This window comes from Gorilla gorilla, chromosome 3, assembly GCF_029281585.2.
Source record: "Gorilla gorilla gorilla isolate KB3781 chromosome 3, NHGRI_mGorGor1-v2.1_pri, whole genome shotgun sequence".
Taxonomy (NCBI): Eukaryota; Metazoa; Chordata; class Mammalia; order Primates; family Hominidae; genus Gorilla; species Gorilla gorilla.
Window position 1 is genome coordinate 21685713 of NC_073227.2, and position 17690 is coordinate 21703402.

General features: G+C 35.8%; 1 protein-coding gene and 1 long non-coding RNA gene across 7 annotated transcripts in view; one reads left to right on the forward strand and one right to left on the reverse strand.

Moving 5' to 3' along the window:
* Nucleotides 1-11449, reverse strand: part of RAB28 (RAB28, member RAS oncogene family) — a 123665-nt gene extending 112216 nt beyond the window's left edge. For 2 of the 6 annotated variants that reach the window (XR_010133332.1, XM_063705205.1), the window contains exons 1-3: nt 11148-11409; nt 6505-6601; nt 1387-1475 (exon numbers count right to left, since the gene is read on the reverse strand). Coding sequence is in view for 5 of the 6 variants with exons in the window: in XM_063705205.1 (XP_063561275.1) it covers nt 1387-1475; nt 6505-6601; nt 11148-11222 (261 nt within the window). In the remaining variant the exon portion in view is untranslated. Of the gene's footprint in view, nt 1-1386; nt 1476-6504; nt 6602-11147 lie in introns of all 6 variants that reach the window. The other 4 variants (XM_063705206.1, XM_063705204.1, XM_004038445.5 and 1 more) reach the window with 3 other exon arrangements.
* Nucleotides 11450-11778: 329 nt separating this feature from the next.
* On the forward strand, nt 11779-16960 carry LOC129533159 (uncharacterized). Its single transcript, XR_008679203.2, has 3 exons — nt 11779-12476; nt 13234-13400; nt 16785-16960. It is a non-coding gene; the product is annotated as an uncharacterized lncRNA (long non-coding RNA).
* The last annotated feature ends 730 nt before the right edge of the window (nt 16961-17690 follow it).

Genomic DNA, 17690 nt, shown 5'->3' on the forward strand with positions numbered 1-17690 from the left:
ACAGAAGAAAATGCTATAAATGTGAACAGAAAAAATTTGCAGGAGACAAAGAACAATGTATAAAAGATAAGAGCTTTAAGAGCCAAATCTCTGCATCAGCAATGCAAAAAATCAAAACTCTGGGGCCTTTACATGTGATTCAGAACCATATTAGCCTCTATAGCCATACTGTCCTTCTCTGAATATTTTACAAAATAAATCAGAATCTATTTTTCATCCAAAATCAAGGCAACGGTATTTGACATGAACCAAACTTTGTACAGCAGAGTGCTTAATATACTACATCTCCATCCTATAGAATCATTTATTATGACCAACATGTTTCCACATAACCAAGCTGTATTTGTTTCACTTAAAATACCAAACTCCAATAAAGAACTAGAAATTTTTACTATTACCCCTAAGTCTCCAGATGATGTAGAAGATACACACTAATTAAAAGTAGAGAAAAAAAGCAAAAATAAAGAAATAGCACATCAAGTATTACATACAGAGCTCAGTAAGCACAACGTACTTAATATTCGGCTATATACCATATTCTCTACTTCATCAGATGATTACTTTCAATGGTATTACTGCATTTCTAAAGTCTGTCATTTAATCAAAAGCAATCTGCCAAATATTAAAAAGACAATTCTTCACTGAACATGCTCAGAGAGAAATGATTAACTTTTAAAGTATATTACTACCCTGTGTATTTTCTATTTGTATAACTTTATTTAAAATCTTATAAATTATATCAATATAAGCTCATGGAGAATATAAGCTCACGTTGCCAAATTTATGTAATTATTCAGGTCATTTTTCACTTTCATTTTTCTTGCTCTACATGGATTTTCTTCTGAAAATACAGCATTATCATAGTAAATTATTGTATGTGTTTCACATATACACTGTCATATTTAGTTATCTGATAGAAAATACAGACATATCTATTAAATCTGAGAAGCTATCAATATTCATTGCACAAAAACATAGACATATAGATATACTTTCAGTCCTTGTAACTTAAAATGAAGTTAAATTTTCATCCCTGTGTTTTTCATTCAGTTTATTTGAAAGCAGTCACTATAACAAAACCAGCTAATACATATCAAAATATCATTTATCACTGCATTTATTGAACTGCTAACAATAACACCTAGTAATATAAATAACATACGAAAGCTGTTCAGAGTTTTCCAGTTCCCTCACCCAAATCACTCCAAACATAATTAGGAGAGCATGAAACCAAAGAACTAGCACAAATATAAAATTATTCTCTCTACATATCAGATAAAAAGTTAGAAAGAATGTATGCGTGTGTGTGCATTTGGGAGTAGATTTGCATGTGTGCTTGTAAGTGGTATACTTTCAATACTGGAATAATCAGAATTCATATCATACCTGTGCTCCATAGATATATTTATCCAACATTTTGCCTCCTATTGTCTGCCCTCCTATATCCCAAATTTGAAGGGTAACATTCAAGTTTCCTAGAATATAAAAAATGAATATAAAAATAAGAATACCAAAAAAATTAAGTAACAATACAACAACTGACACAGTATCACAGAATACTAAGTCACAATAAGAAACTCTGAGCCCAATTTGCCTTTATGTGCAGGCTCACATGATATTTGGAACTGTAAAAACAACGTCAAAAGAAATCATGGTGGAGAATCTAGTTTTATCTTTTTACTCCATTTCCATGGAACCATATTTACAATCACCTTCAAAACAAAAGAAAATAAAGTAAGCTTTAATTTGTAAACTTAAGCCTTAGAAAAATGTTTTTCTTAGAGAACAGAATGAAGCACATGTCCATGGAGCAAGAAATATACTTTAAAAATAAAAACTGAAGTTTTATATACTCAACCATCCAATTATACATATGAATTCTGTCGTAGGTTCTAAACTCTGTGGCTTCTAAAACTCATGGAATAATAGCAAACTACAAAAATGCACCCATAATTTCAGCTCAAATTAATGAATCTTTTTATAATGTGATTGTCAGCTACTACAGGATATGGCAAACATAGTCAAAAAATTACGTTTTCAAATTTAACCCACAAAATAGAAACGCATTTGATAGCCCTATTCAGAACAAACGTAGAATACATACCATGTATATCACTAAATATTACAATGCTTTCAAACCTGTTCAAAGTATTTCCATTTAAACAAACTATGTATACTTCCAAGCCTTCACAAAATACTGTAACTAATCATCTTCCCCATACAAGCATTGTAAAAGCATTCTAAAAGGCAATCTTTAAAAATCCTTTTGTGCATTTTATAAAATATTTGGTTGATACAAAAATTTATGAGATAAGCTATTCTCCCTTCTCAATGCAACTGATGAGTACGCTTACAAAAGCCAAACTATGCTTTTTAGTTGAACATTTTAAACTATTCCCCTCATAAAGTTATGCAGTTTTCTCCAGTTTCAATTAGCACTTTTTGAATGATTTGCAAATCAAAAGAAAATAAAAGATTAGAAACTGAAAAATGATCTCACTTCAAAAAAAGATTATAAAGATATAAATTTATAAGCCAACATAAAATACTAAAATCAGAGAACGTTAGTCATACCATTTAACTATGCAACTGAAAAGAAAAAGACATTTGATTAACCAGCACAGTTTTCTAAATTTTGGTGGGTTTGTATTACAATCTTTCCATTATTTAAACACAGGTTGTTCCATCTGCCACCGTGCAGAGGATTTCCATGAGGAACTTCCATTAGCATTAATGAGCGCTAATGTTTTATCACCATCATTATTACCACGGACACACACTTTCAACACTTAGACTAATGACCAAAATGTTCTTAAAGCCCTATGAATATGAAAACCAAAATGTCACAGACTAAGATTTGTCCAAAAACTTGTACAAATCGAATTTCTCAAAAATCTAAATTTTTTGAGATTCAAGGCTGAATTCTTCTATAATGCTGTCTCAAATGAAGCAGATGAGAAAGGGCTAGCCATCACTAAGAAGTATATAAAATAGTTTCAGAAACCCCTAAGCAGGCAGTAGTCTATTTATTTTACTTGCACAACTCTTTAGAGTTATTTGATTACTTCAAAAGACAGTGCTTAACAATACTAACTTTTACAGAGTAAGATTTTAGGCAATACTTAGTAAGTGCTAAAAGGTGTTTAATCCCATTTTTCTCAGAGCCAATAGTCCTTATTGCTTAACCTCACATCAAGAAATATAAAGCTTTTTTCTTTAAGTTCTGATATTCAGATCCTATCTGAATTAGGTGTTGTGAACACTTTGACGGTAATTTTAGGAACATGATCTTCATTACATGTTTTCAAATTCTGACTACAATCATATCAAGACCCTAAATCATCTATCTATCCAACTGTCTCCCATCTAAGAGGTTCATAGTCATGTGTTGAGGATACTTTTTAAATGCATGCCTTTCTAAATAAACCCTGTTATCAGTGTTTGCCTGTATTTTTTAACATACAAATTCCAGTGACTCAGAAATAAAAACAGCTATGAATTACTGATAGTCCACTAATATAGAATGCTAACAAAAAATGACTATCTTTAGTTTCAACAAATGATATTTTAATATTACTTCTTATATCTAGAAATATATTTTTAACTCCACATTTTAATTTTAGGATTATTAACACATAAAACTAAAAATAAAATGTGGATTCCTTATTTGAGGAGCAAAATCCCATGAGGGTATGATTCAAATCAATATTCATTTTCATTTTTGCAGGCATAAACATATGAATTCTCCTAGTATATTTTCAAGATGACATACCTATAAAGCTATATAAGAATATTCAAATAATATTATAATTTTGTTTAAATCAAGAATCTATCTAATACAAATTTCCAACCAATAAAGAACATTAAGGAAATTGTCAGAAATCTAATCCCAAACACAAAATGCTGCAAAATTCCTGTTCCTCTGTAAGAAATGACATGTAACTAGGAGAAAAAATAAAATAAATGAGGTGACAAAACACAGGTAAGTTGCTTTTGGTATGAATTAAAGCCACCAAGAGGGTTCAACAGTGACCTTGTAAAAGTACACTTGGTGCCTTGGTTAACCTTACTTAAAGTGCTGCATAGTCAAGATGGAACTAAAAACACAAGTCTGCCCACTTCTTGTACTAAAGACTTAGAAATCTTTTTCACAGTAGAACGCTGTTTACTGGACTGTACCCACAAGCTTCCTGAAAGTATTTTGACTAAGGCTCTTAAGAAGCTCTATCAGCAGAATCTCTGACTAACAGATACACTATTTTAAGCAGTAAAATCTGCACAGTGGTTGCATCCAGACTATACAGCATACCGGATCATGAAATATACTAAAATGGATGAGTATTTGCAAAGTAATGATCTTGAAAACTTGCATGAAGAGAATGTAAATAGATGGACAGGAGGTTTACACCCCTAACAATCTAACTGGTCAGAGGAATTACCAGACTAGTAACAAATATTAGATTCACCGACTATGCTATAAATTCAATAAAGCTACCTGTAATGTTTTATTCAGCTAATGATACATTAATCATCCTACATTTGACACTTATAATGAATGTACATTAAAGTATATAAAGGATAATTATAAACCTTGTAATTTATTCACCTCATTTCTTAATATACCTATTAATTATATAAAAACAAAATACATTAAAATATTTTTTCTTATTGAAATTTCTACCATAAGTTTGAGTCTGTTAAGCAGCATAAAACCAACTGCCTTAAAAAAAATAGAAGTTTTTTTCTGGAACTTTGCCATCAAAATAAAAACTTAATTAGGAAAATTAAAATATACATTCATTAGTATACATGCCCTAATGTCATTTTTTAACCTAAGTACTAAGTCTAAAATATTATACTATAAATCTCGATTTCAAGAATATCATATATTTTTTACAAAGTAATCAAAATTTTTAAATTGGTAGTGCTGGGCCACAGGTCAGAAATCATCATATCGCCTGTATAAAATGTCTAAAAACCAGTCTTTGTTTTTAATATTTGAGTAGGTACTTGTTTATTTAAGCTTTTCAACTAAAAAATGAGAAATATTAAAAGTAATGAGACAAAAAGTTGGTGGCTTTTCAAATTAAGCATCAAAACAAAATAGCTAATAATGAAATGCCATATTGAGATTCTCTGTGTACAACTGGCATCTGTGAAAAAAACTCCTGCAAAAATAAGCTTCCAGCATCTATATTATGTGATCTGTGTATGTATTCAGCTAGTGACTGCTGTTAAGTATTCTGAATGCAGCATAGATTATCCATAAGAGTGAGAATAATAAAATTAAAATGACATTTTCAGTTTTGGATACAATAAAAGAAAATACAAATGAAACAAAGTACGCATATGTTTCTCCTTAAACCTCTTGCTGAACAATAACCCAGTAATGGAAAAATTGGAATTCTTTTTTTTCTCATGGGATATCTCCTAATCTATTTTTCACTGGTAGCCAAATACAAACTATCACAAAATATAGCAGAGTATATTACTAAGGAGATAAGAAGAATACCTCCATTACCAAGAGTTTTCATTACCTACTCTAAAACTTTCATGGGGAGTTGTCTGATAGATGGGGTGTCTGAGAGGTTAACATATTTCAATAATAATTGGAATGTATTAAACCCCTTCCCACTGCATCACTCACATTTCAGTACATGAATCTGACATTACACTTGCAACCGTTTTCTCCAAATGTGCTTCCTCACAGAGGAGAGGGATGGATGGTTTATAAAGTCAATCAAGATAAACTGCTTTTAATAAAATACTTTAAACATATAATTTAACCATTGAAATTGAAAGGACAGCATTTTAAAGCCCCAATTGTTCAGAAACTAACTTAAAACATAAACCACTCTTTCTTTGTTATTATTTCCCCGTATTTCCCACAAAATGTGCTGCAACTGGCATCTAAATAGTTTCTTTGCATGGTGAAGTGAAACATCTTGAATGCTCAAACTGTATTTTTATGAGTGCCTAGGGACCCTAAATTTTAGTGGTCTATTAAATGCCAGCAATTTCATGCTGCCTTGCATAAAACAGCATTCACATATTAGAGCACAGAAGTTCCATAGCTACATTATACTTCTGTTCCAACTTTAAACAAAAAACTAAAACAGAGGCAAATCAAAATAATATTTTAAAAAAATAATCCTTCCCAATCTTTTCACATTTTGTTAATACAATATCTGTTGACAAATGTATAGCACTTAATTTTTTAAAAGCTTTTCACAATTTTATAAGCAACCATTGTTTATCCTCAAAAAATGTATAGTAGCCAAAAACAGGGAAGGAGTGGGAGAGTATATAAACTTTTTCTTATACCCATGTACAATATGCCTTCATGATAGATTGTGATGAAAGTTAACATCCCTAAGATAAATTTACTGATTATATACATCTTCATGTAGAAGCAGCCCCAAAATTTTACACATTTCTTTCTTACGCCACTTATTGTTAAGATTTTTTTATAATCTTCTACGTTAAGACTTTTTAGTCTCTTACCTGGCAATGTTATCCTTCTCAAAAAGAAATCCAGTCCTATAGTTTGTTTGTACTGTTTCCCAAAAGTTTCTTGAGCAAAACACGTAGTTAAGGAGGTCTAAAAAATTGATGCACAGAATGTCAAAATTAATTCATTAAAGAAATGTAATCATAAGACCACTATAAATCTTAAGGAATCTTAACACGTATACTGCAATTAATCCAACAAGCAAATTTAAGCAGTTCTAATCAGTTACAAGGAGGGGAGAGACTTAACACCACCAGGTAAATTTCACTTGCCAGCAGCTATCGGTAGGGACAACGAACTAATGAGTTAGATCTCCTTAAATCCCCTGCTTGTCAAGATCCTTTTCCTTGCTGAAAATTATAATTTGAGAGTTATCAACAGAAAAAAAAACTAAAAAATAAATAAATAAAGATCTGAATTATTTTAAAACATAATTAAAGATCTAATCTAACTTAGATCAGCTTCTGAGGTTAAATATTCTGAGGGTAGCTGAGCACTAAGCTAATAATAAGAAGCATTCATTAAGGAGGGAGAAATCTGCTTACAGAATTTTTCTTTTTCCCACAAGAAAAGCACCGTATGTAATTTTTCTTTATTTTTAAAGATGCTAAATGAAAATGACTCTAAAGAAAGACTGTGACAATATGTACCTCTTAAATAAACGTATTTTTAAGATTAATATAAAGCAGACAAAATGAATATTTTCCATCCAAGAACCACAATGCCAAGAAGTCACAAGCTATCATAACCAGAACAGATATACATTTGTTTTTTAATAGAAACTGAAAGTTTTAGTCAAAAACTCTGGAGTTTTCTTTTTAAAGTACCATTTCTTATCAAAGCAAAAGAATAATTATTCTAGTAACAACTGAATAACAATAACTTAACAAATTCTTAAACATTTTAAATGCACTATTTTTATTTATAAACTTCCTCCAAAAGAGAGAAAGGCAACTTCACTAAGCTTTTATGCTCTTCAAGACAGACTCCCTACGTTAAGAGAAAATAGCCGTTTTTTATTTTAAAAGTTAAAATTACATGTCAACTCTTAAAATAATGAAAACTAAGATAAATTTCCAAGATAGCTTATTACAGTTCCTTATGACATAAGTAGCACAATAGCGCAAAAGAAAATTTGGCCAAACTTCAATTCCTTTTAGCAAGATCATCTAAAATTCCTTTTACACAGAACCATATTTTTCACACAAATGGCAATTTGGACACCATAACTCCAAATATTTTTGTGTTTAAATACCCAGCATTTGTAATAAATTTCGAAGATAATTGGCCAAGTATTTGTTGAGCCCTACCATATGAAGGGTATTCTGCTAGACATCTAGAAACAAACACATTTGTTATATTTTTGACACATGTAACAATATCAAAACTGAGAGATCAGAATTGAAAAGATAGGTATTTCTTTTTACAGACTATTGTTTCTCATCTACACTATATTATTCTACTGATCTTATCTAACTTAGACCACAAAATCATCTTTGAAGAGGTTCAGAATTCTAGAAAAAAATAACTATCACTACTTATACTATTACAGATATTTCAAAATATTTAATAGACTGATGGTTGAAATACTTAAAGGTCAAAGAGAAACTCAAGGCATGTGTAACATTCAGGTAATGTCATTTGAGATAATTTTTCACTTTAAAGAATCTCAGAGTTCAATATTTTCATGTTAAGGAATATTCAGAAAAATTCTAAGAAAGTCTCTTTTCCTGAAAAAGTGACTTCTAGATTTCGAAAGCCCTGCTTTCACACTTTTGAGGCAAACATAAAGCTAGGATTTTCAACTGGAATCGAGTATAAACTGTCAAAAATACAGGTTACTGGGAACATACAGAGTATTAAAGTAAGTTCTTACTATATCATCTCCCGATGTCTTGAGATAAAAATTGAACAGAGAATCAACTGAATCAGTGGGGGTCACTTTCTCTTCACTTATCTAGACTGCATGCTACCTTTCACATTCAATAATTTCTCAAGTCACTGTATAAATACCCTTCTTAATTACAGGTATTAAGTGAACAACTAGCTCCCATATCGGAAATATTTTTATCTGAATCTTTATATTTTTTGATTTGGAAAATTTCTACTAACATTTTTGATTTGGTAAATTTCTACTAACATTTTTTAACCATGCTACATTTACAAACACTGAAAAGACAGAAAAAAAAAAGAATATTTTGCCTCAAAAAGCTCTTAAGAGATTATGCAATAAAAGAAAAAATATGAATCAGAAAAGGAAAGAAATAGAAACACGTGATACTGGAGGGAGGAGCTAAACTTCTCTTGGAGAAACTGTTAGTCATCATCTCAATACTCTATTGCATCTGTCAGTGTGTTGAAAAATGCTCAGAGTTAGATTGAGCAGGAAAAACAAATGCTAGGAAAAAAGAGCCAAGAGTTAAATCAGGATACAAGTAAGAATGAAAGAGAGGCTGAGTTCACAAAGAAAAGAACAATAAAGGAAAAAGAATGGGAATGTTGGTGGCTGCCAAGTATTTGAGAACTGAATAGGGTATGGAGAAAAAACTTCTTGATTTAAGAATAATGAAAGAAGGTTAGGTGTCAGATGTTTGTGTCTGGAAGTTCCTGTTAGAAAAAGCTGTTACAGTTTTAAAATAAGTTATTTAGTCAAGATTATGAAGATTAAGTCAGAGCACCATAAAAAATATTACTGTTATCCTTTGAAGCAGAATGATAATACTAATTCAAAAACATGGAAGTGAAAAAATTATCCTGTCCTATACAAGAAAAAATTTTAAACAGAGATAAAAAACCATAATTATTCACACTAAATTAGCAACAAAGGGGAAACGTGTATGATAGGCTAAATAAAAAACTCAGACGTAAAATTATGAACAAATTTCACTAAGTAATATATGTACAATAAATACTGTTAGAAAAATGAACAACAGTTTAAAGAATTATGATAGCATATAGGATAACCAGCAATTTTTGTGTCTTTTTACAAATGTATTGTTATGAGTTGTCATTATCATTTTAAATGGGAAATAAGATCAGTTATGAATTGAATACAGTAAAATTTAAGAGCCAAAACCTTAGACGGCCTTCAAATCTAAATGATGAGAAAACTATAAAAATCTAACAAACTTTTTATTGAATAAAGGTGTTAGAAACAATGATGATTTATTTATAGCAATTCATTCATTCGAAAAGTTTACTAAGTATACAAAAATTAATATACTTTATAAAGAAAAGTTACCCCAAGTTCCTTTCTTCCCCCAACGTTTAAAGGTAATCATAGCATATTGTTTTCCTCAGCTTTAAAAATCTGTAACAAAGGATCCAAGAAGACAAGAAAGAAACAACAAAATACTCCAAATTTTGCATATAAAATTTTACATCTTTCCCAGGTGACCTCGAAACTCAAATGTCAGAACCAAAGGCAGAAGCAGGTATCTGGGCGGTGCCAACTGTCAGGGAGGATGCAAAGAGAAGTCGTCACCAGAGAAACCAGGGTCCGAAATGCAACCAGCAACAGGGAAATGTGAAGCCTTAAACAGGAAATAAAAGCCTGGGTTTCTTTAGACTATGGTTGGGATAAGGAAGGGGAGTACAGGGGTGATAAACTTTAGCAATATTCCCAGAAAGTGTTGGCGCCTTTGACAGAAGCATGGGTAAGAAGGCATCCGGGTAGAGGCTCTTCACTATTTGCTGGTGGAGGGATCATAGACCCCTCTGAGATCTTATGGACCCTCTCCCCAGAGCACGTACCGGGCAGTGTTTACTCCATTTCAGGAGTTCCACAACCTTGGGGTAGGAGCCCCTGCTTAGGAGATAATAAGACTGACGCTGCCTGATATTCTCAAGCCCGCATTCATTCATTCGACCAGGGGATCCCTTTTGTCACGCAAGCAGTTCTACCCTCAGCATCCTGCCCATAACAGGAGCTCCATAAACACTTGTTGACTGACTGCTTATATCGAGTGCTGAGCTGGAAACAGAGGTGATGAACAGGTATGATATTAAAATAGCAACTAGAGTGTACTGAGTGGACACTGTGCTCTAAAGGTTTTATGTGTATTTTCACATTTAATATGTATTTTCACATTTCTCCCTTTGCGGCGGCCCTTTTCAATACCCATCTTACAGATGAAGCTTAAACTGATTAGCAATTTGCCCTCCAATGACCCGACGACTAAGTGGCAGAGCCCCAATTCTCACCCGGGGAATACTGATTCCAGAGCTACGCTCCTGGGAGCTCACGGTGCAGTAGAAACATCAGAAACGGTAAAGGGGGTGGGAGGGGAGGAGTAAGTGTGACCCGGACTACAAGTAAGAGGAGCTAAGATGCCTTGGCAAATCCCTGCCAGTCCTGAGAGGCGGGAAGCTGAAAGGCTGGCCCGAGTCTTGCAGGAGTTCGCAATCCAGGCGGGGAGTTAGGAAGTGACTCTTTTTTAAGGGGGAGCTGGACAGCTCTCGTCGGCCTTCACCAAGCGCCCACTTCGTGTCCGGCCTCAGGCCACACAACCAGAAGGGCCCGGGCCTAGAAGCCCGAGGGCTCGGGGTAACGAGGCGACGCCGGGCGGCGGGGAGGAGGCCGGGGACCGCCGGGGTTCCTGCAGGCCTGGGACGGCGGGCCTGCTCGAGGACTGACCTTCCCGGAGGCGCCGTCCCCCAGCACGACGATTTTCAGTTGCCGGTCCTGGCTCTCCTCCTCAGAGTCCGACATGGTGTCCCGGAAACCAGGCCCGCCCCTCGAGGTGGAGGGGGGAAGGGAAGGAGGAAGGCTCCGGGGGCGGGGGAGAGGAGGAAGGGAGGTAGTTGCGGCAGGACCCCCGCCCCGGTGTCTCCGCGCCGGCAGGAGGGATCCGAGGAGAATCACTCGGCAGGCGCCATCTTGCCCACCTCCCCGCCCTCTGCGCGCGGCCCCGCCCCCTACGCGCACGTCGGGCGCGCGCCCCCGCCTCAGAGCCAACCCGCGCCGACCGGCGGCCCCGCCTGACGAGCCGAACCACTCGCGGCCCTGGACTGGTGTGGGGGACATTCCGGCGGGAGAGGCGAGGCGCTGCGTTGCCCTTCAGGAGACAGTTGGCTAGAAGAAGAAAAGAAGTGTTCGTTCAAATTAAGGAGAGAAAACGGGAGCAGAGCAGCTTTCAGGCGTTCCATCAAATTCCCTTTTCTCCTTCCCTCTTAAGAAAGTCTCTGAAGGGAATGGTTCAGCCTGACGGGGTGGAGCAGTGACGCCCGGGCTACGCGCCAGGGTTGCCTGGCAGCCAGGAGTTCGAGGACCGGCGGCGGGGCGGGGCCTGTCTCCGGGCACCCGGGACTCCCGTAGCCTGGCGGAGAGCGCCAGAGAGGGCCCCTGAAAAACCGGACCAGTGAAGAGGGTACCTCGGGGCGGATGAGGGGACAGCTGCTAAGGGCCGAGGCTGCTGGGAAGCCTCAGTAGCGGCCGTGAATACAGTGGAGCTCTGGCGCTGCTTATTTCGGCCTAACTCTTGGTTTCCTCATCTGAACAACCCCAGGCTCCCATGGTTCGTTCATCAGACGCTACTGAGCGCCAACCTCCTGGCACCCCATCTTTACCCTAAGGCAGCAGTTCTCATAAAGTGTGGTCTAGGGACCTCTGGAAATCCCGATGACCTCAGAACAATTTTCATAATAATACGGACACCTTGTCTGTCTTTCTCACGTTCCTTCTCTCACTAGTATACCGTTTCCTGGAGGATACGCTTTGTGTACGACGTCATCACTGGCAGCTAAGGGAGCTTGCGTTTGTTGTTTTTAAACATTTCTCAGTTTTCATTTCAATGCAGTAGTGATAGGTGTAACCCACATAAACATAAGCTCTTTGGAGGTCACAGTAATTCTTTAACATTATAGAGAGGCCCTGAGTCCAAAAAATTTAAGAACTGCTGCCCTGGATAATCTCAGTCCAGGAGCGTTAGGTAAACGGCATAAATGAAATTTACAACTTAGTGAGGTAAATTCAAAAATAATAATGCTGTCCTGCTATGGTTGTTTCATTGTTAATCACTTAAAATTTATTGTTACCTTTACTACTATTAGGAATTATAAAGTATAATTATCCCCGTTTTGCAGATGAAGTATCTTAAGTTAACAAAATGCTTAGCCCAGAGGCAGTAGTCTTGGAGACCATATGGGCATTAGAACAGGAAAGCAGAACAGTGTAAAGAAATGCCCAGACCTAGAGGCAACACTGGAGTTTAATCACAGGTTTACTAGATATCTGTCCTCGAGCCTCAGTTTGTTCATCTGTAAAACAAACTACTGCCTTTGTGTAGGTTTGAAAATTAAATGAAATAATCGGCATAAAGTAGATAGCACAATGCCTGGTGTGTAGTAAGCACTCAATATTAACCAGTGTAATTATCACCCTCATCATCATCATAATTAGATGATGGTCCGTGTTGGAAGTGTCACTACTTTCTAGCCAATTTACCTTATACAAGTTTCTTATGTAGAGCCTCAGTCTCTTCATCTGCAGAGAGGGCTGGCCCACAATTATAGGTACCCAGTTAAGTATTAGTACCCAATTCTTTCCCCAATCCCCCACCACCATTGCCACCACCAATTTTCTATTCACCAGATTTGTTCATAAGAATTAGAAGAAAGAGGATATGTACTTGTTAGTGTGAAGAATCTACTTCCAGTGAGGACAGACTTAACCCCTTCTTGTCCATGAGGACAGTTAAAATGCAAGACAATTTCTTTTCCAGTCTTCCTTAGCTGGCTATGTGATCCACCGGACTAATGAGACAGAAGACAGTGTCCTTTGGAAGACAGTTGTAAAAGAACCCTCCCCCCACCATTTAAAAAAAAGGAAAAGAAAAAAGGAGAGTTACAGGAGAGTCCTCCTCCTCCCTTCCTTTGCTGTCATTATTGGGTAAGAACAGGATTTTTGGAACTACTACACTTTGTTCACTCTATCTTCTAGGTTTCTTGTTATGGGAAATAATAATATGGTACTTTGGTGATGAATTGTGTTACTTACAAACAAAAAAATTCCAACTGACATAACTACTTCGGCCAAAAACTAGATTTAGCTGAACTCATAGGCCTGATTTTCATATGTGGTTTTATATGAAGGGAAATCTAGAAGAGAGCTTCTCATTTTCCACTCATCAATTTCTGAGATGACTGCTTTGATTGAGAGACAACATTCATTTGGATATGGGTACATCAATAGGATAGTGTTATATAAAACAAAAAGTTGCACTATTTTAGTGGTCATATTTTACACATATGGCAAGTTTCTGGGTTAAAAGTTAGAATTTAAAGACTTAGAGCCATTTTTATAAAGAAAAAGAGAAAAAAACTCTATGTGAGGAGGACCATGTTAGCATTGAGAGCTTCCAGTATGATACTCTGACATCCTAAAGAAACATAGAGCTGATCCACCAAAAAGAATATATCTTTGTGGATTCTCATGTACAATGCTCTTAACAGGGTCAAAAATTAGAGGAATGGTCTTCAGTCATTTTAAAACTAATAGACAAAAGGTTTATAAGAATTCTAGACATTGTATAAAATATCTTTTATAGCATCTCTAACAGATGATTATTCAAACCTTATTTGAATACGTCCACATTCAAGGAGTTTCTTCCTTTATGAAGCAACCTGGCCTGTAGATGGATAGGCCTGGTTATTAAAATATTATCTCTGATGATGAGCCAAAATTTATCACTATAAATTACAGCTAATGGTAATAGGTATGTCTTTCTCAATAAAACGAAAACTCCCCGTTCCACAGGAAGATGATCAAAGTGATTCATTAATACTTAGTGACTGCTAGACATGGTGGCTTATACCTGTGATCCCAGCACTTTGGGAGGCCGAGGCAGGAGGGTTACGTGAGCCCAGGAGTTCATGACCAGCCTGGGCAACATAGGGAGATCCTGTCTCTAAAAGAACTTTAAAAAACAAAAATTACCCAGCCAAGCATAGTGGTAGGCGCCTGTGGTCCCAGCTACTTGGGAGGCTGAGGTAGGAAGATCACTTGAGCCTGGGAGGTCAAGGCTACAGTGAGCAGTGATCATGCCGCTGCACTCCAGCATGGATGACACAATGAGACCCTGTCTCCAAAAATAAACAAACAAACAAAACTTAATTAAATTTACAAATATTTAGTGACTGTCTACTGTGTACCAGGCATTCTTGTTCACAACTTCTGTAAACACTGAAAACACATAAGTGAAAAAAAATATACAAAAGCTCTGTTCCCATGGAATTTACATTCTGGTAGAGGGATATGTAGGCTGAATAATAGCCACATGAAGATATCAGGTCCTAATCCTTGGAAACTGTAAATGTTACCTTATTTGGAAAAGCATCTTTCAGGTGTGATTAAGTTAAGGATTTTCAGATGGGAAGATTATCCAGGATTATTTGGTGGGCCCTCAATGCAATCACATGTATCCTTATAAGAGAGAAGGCAATATAACCACAGAGACAGAGACTGGAATGATGCAGCCACTAGCCAATGAGTGCTGGCAGCCACTAGCAGCTGGAAGAGGCAAAAAACAAATTATCCTCAGGCTTCTGGAGGTAGCCCAGCCCTGCTGACACTTTGATTTCAGTGCAGTGACACTGATTTAGGACTTATGACCTCAAGATCTGTGAGAATAAATTTATGTTCTTTTAAGTTACCAAGTTTATGGTAATTTTTTACAATAGCCATAGATAACTAATATAAGGATGAACACAGATATTTAGTAAATCATCAAGACAATTTCAGATTCTGGTACATTAAAAAGATAGTAAAACAGGTGACAGATGAAATAGAGTAAAAATATCTTAACATTATTATTCATCACTAATGAAGGTGGGAAAATGGTAAATGAATCAAGGAAGGAACTAATTTCAGAAACTACCAGTCTCTGACATCTTCTTAACAAATCCAATGTCATCCATCAGTTTTCTTCATCTTTTTGCACTATTTCACAATTTTGAAGATGTAGATCCTAGGACTAATGTCTGAGTAAGGCTAAATACTGGCCATGCTTCCAGGTTGTACACTTGGTATTTCTGTATTTCTATAGTTCTGCTGAAAAACTAAGAAAAATATAGAACTAATCCCTAGAATTAATTGGTTTGTTAAACTCCTTGAGGACAAAATTTAAAAAAATAAGGCTTTCTTCCTAAAATTCTGTTCTCCCATGGGTTGTATGCACATCTACATAGATATACATGTGCATGTTGTATGTTTAACCACCATCTGAATCAAGACATAGAACAATTCAGAATCCCAGCAGACTCCCTCATGCCACCTCTCGGTTATTACCTCCTCAAAGATTACTATTATGATCTCTAGTCCTGTACATTAGTTTTACCAGCTTGTAAACGTCATACAAATAGATTACAGGTAGTATGTTCTCTTTGGCATCTAGCTATTTTCACTCAATAGTATTCTATAAAGTCATCCATGTTGTTATGTGCATCAGAAGTGTATATTTTCTATTGCCATGTACTATTCCATTGTATGAATCCACTACAATTTATCCACTGTACTGTTGATGGACATACAGGTTGTTCCCAATTTGGGAATACTATGATGAGTGCTCCTCAGTACAGCCTACCACTCTTCCAAAGGAAATCTCTGTCCACAATTAGCACTCTTCTCTCAAAAAAAAAAAAAAACAAATCCTCCATCTACATTTTATACTCTTGAGATGGGTGAGGCATGCAACAACAGTCATGGAACTGGTTCTTGGACATAAGTTTTGACATCTGCATTTGATGATTTAATCTAGGAGTAGCTCATCTACTATATCTCATGGTCTCTACTTGAAACTTCAATTTTCACATATTGTTGTCACCATTATAAAAACATGACTTCCGTACACAAAAATATATTAAGCCCGGTCAGGTGTCGTGGCTCACGCCTGTAATCCCAGCACTTTGGGAGGCTGAGACGGGCGAATCACGAGGTTAGGAGATTGAGACCATCCTGGCCAACATGGTGAAAACCCGTCTCTACTAAAAATACAAAAATTAGCTGGGCATGGAGGCATATGCCTGTAGTTCCAGCTACTTGGGAGACTGAAGCAGGAGAATCTCTTGAACCCGGGAGGCAGAGGTTGCAGTGGAGCCAATCGCGCCACTGCACTCCAGCCTGGGTGACAGAGCAAGACTCCGTCTCAAAAAAAAAAATATATATATATATATACACACATAAATATATGTATATATACACATAAATATATATATAGAGAGAGAGCCCACTTTCTATCAAAACCTTCCTGACTTTTTTTTTTTTTCTGGTTGACAGAATGATGCTGAACTTCATGTGTAAGAATAAACACATGACAATAGCCAGGAGAAGCAAGAGGAGGGGCAAGACATGAAGGGATCATTAATGGGCAACATACTTTTTTAGGACTATTTATAATTGCAACTGTATTGTGCAATGTCTGGAATTAATCTCAAAGCAAATATTGTATTTTATGGGGGAAAATTTTAAAAACAATAAAATACATTAAATAAAAACTAGATAAATGGAGAGACATCTCATATCCATGGATAGAAAAACAATAAAATATATCAATTCTACCAAATGATCTACAAAGTTAATGCAATTCTAATAAGATTTTTCATAGAATTTGAAATGGCACATATGGAAGGTAGAGATCCAAGGACAGGCAAGATATTCCAGAAGAAGAAGATCCTAGAACTTTCCTTACCGTATATCAAGACTTTGTATAAAGTTATAATTAAGATACAGTATATTATTGGTGCAAGGATAAACAAATTCACCACAATAACATTGGAGAGCCAAGAAATAGGCTGCCAGATACATGAAACTTTATATATGAGAGAGCGTATCCAGTAGTGTATCAAAGAGGAAAGGGGTGACAGTTGGAAACATATAGGAAAAGAAATGAAATTGGAACTCTACATTTCATTATACACAAAAAAAAATAAATTCCAGTTGAATACGAATCTAAATGTGAAAGAAACCTCAAATACCATGAGGAGACTGCCTTTCTTATCTTAGGATGGAGAAGAATTTCATAATGAAGACACAAAGAATTCTTCATAAAAGAACATCAAGAAAATTTTATTAAAATTTAAAACTGTTTATCAAAATATACGATAAAGTGAAAGTATAAACCACAAACTAGGAGGAGATACATTCAACACATAAAACTTATACCAATTAGTATCCAGAACCTCC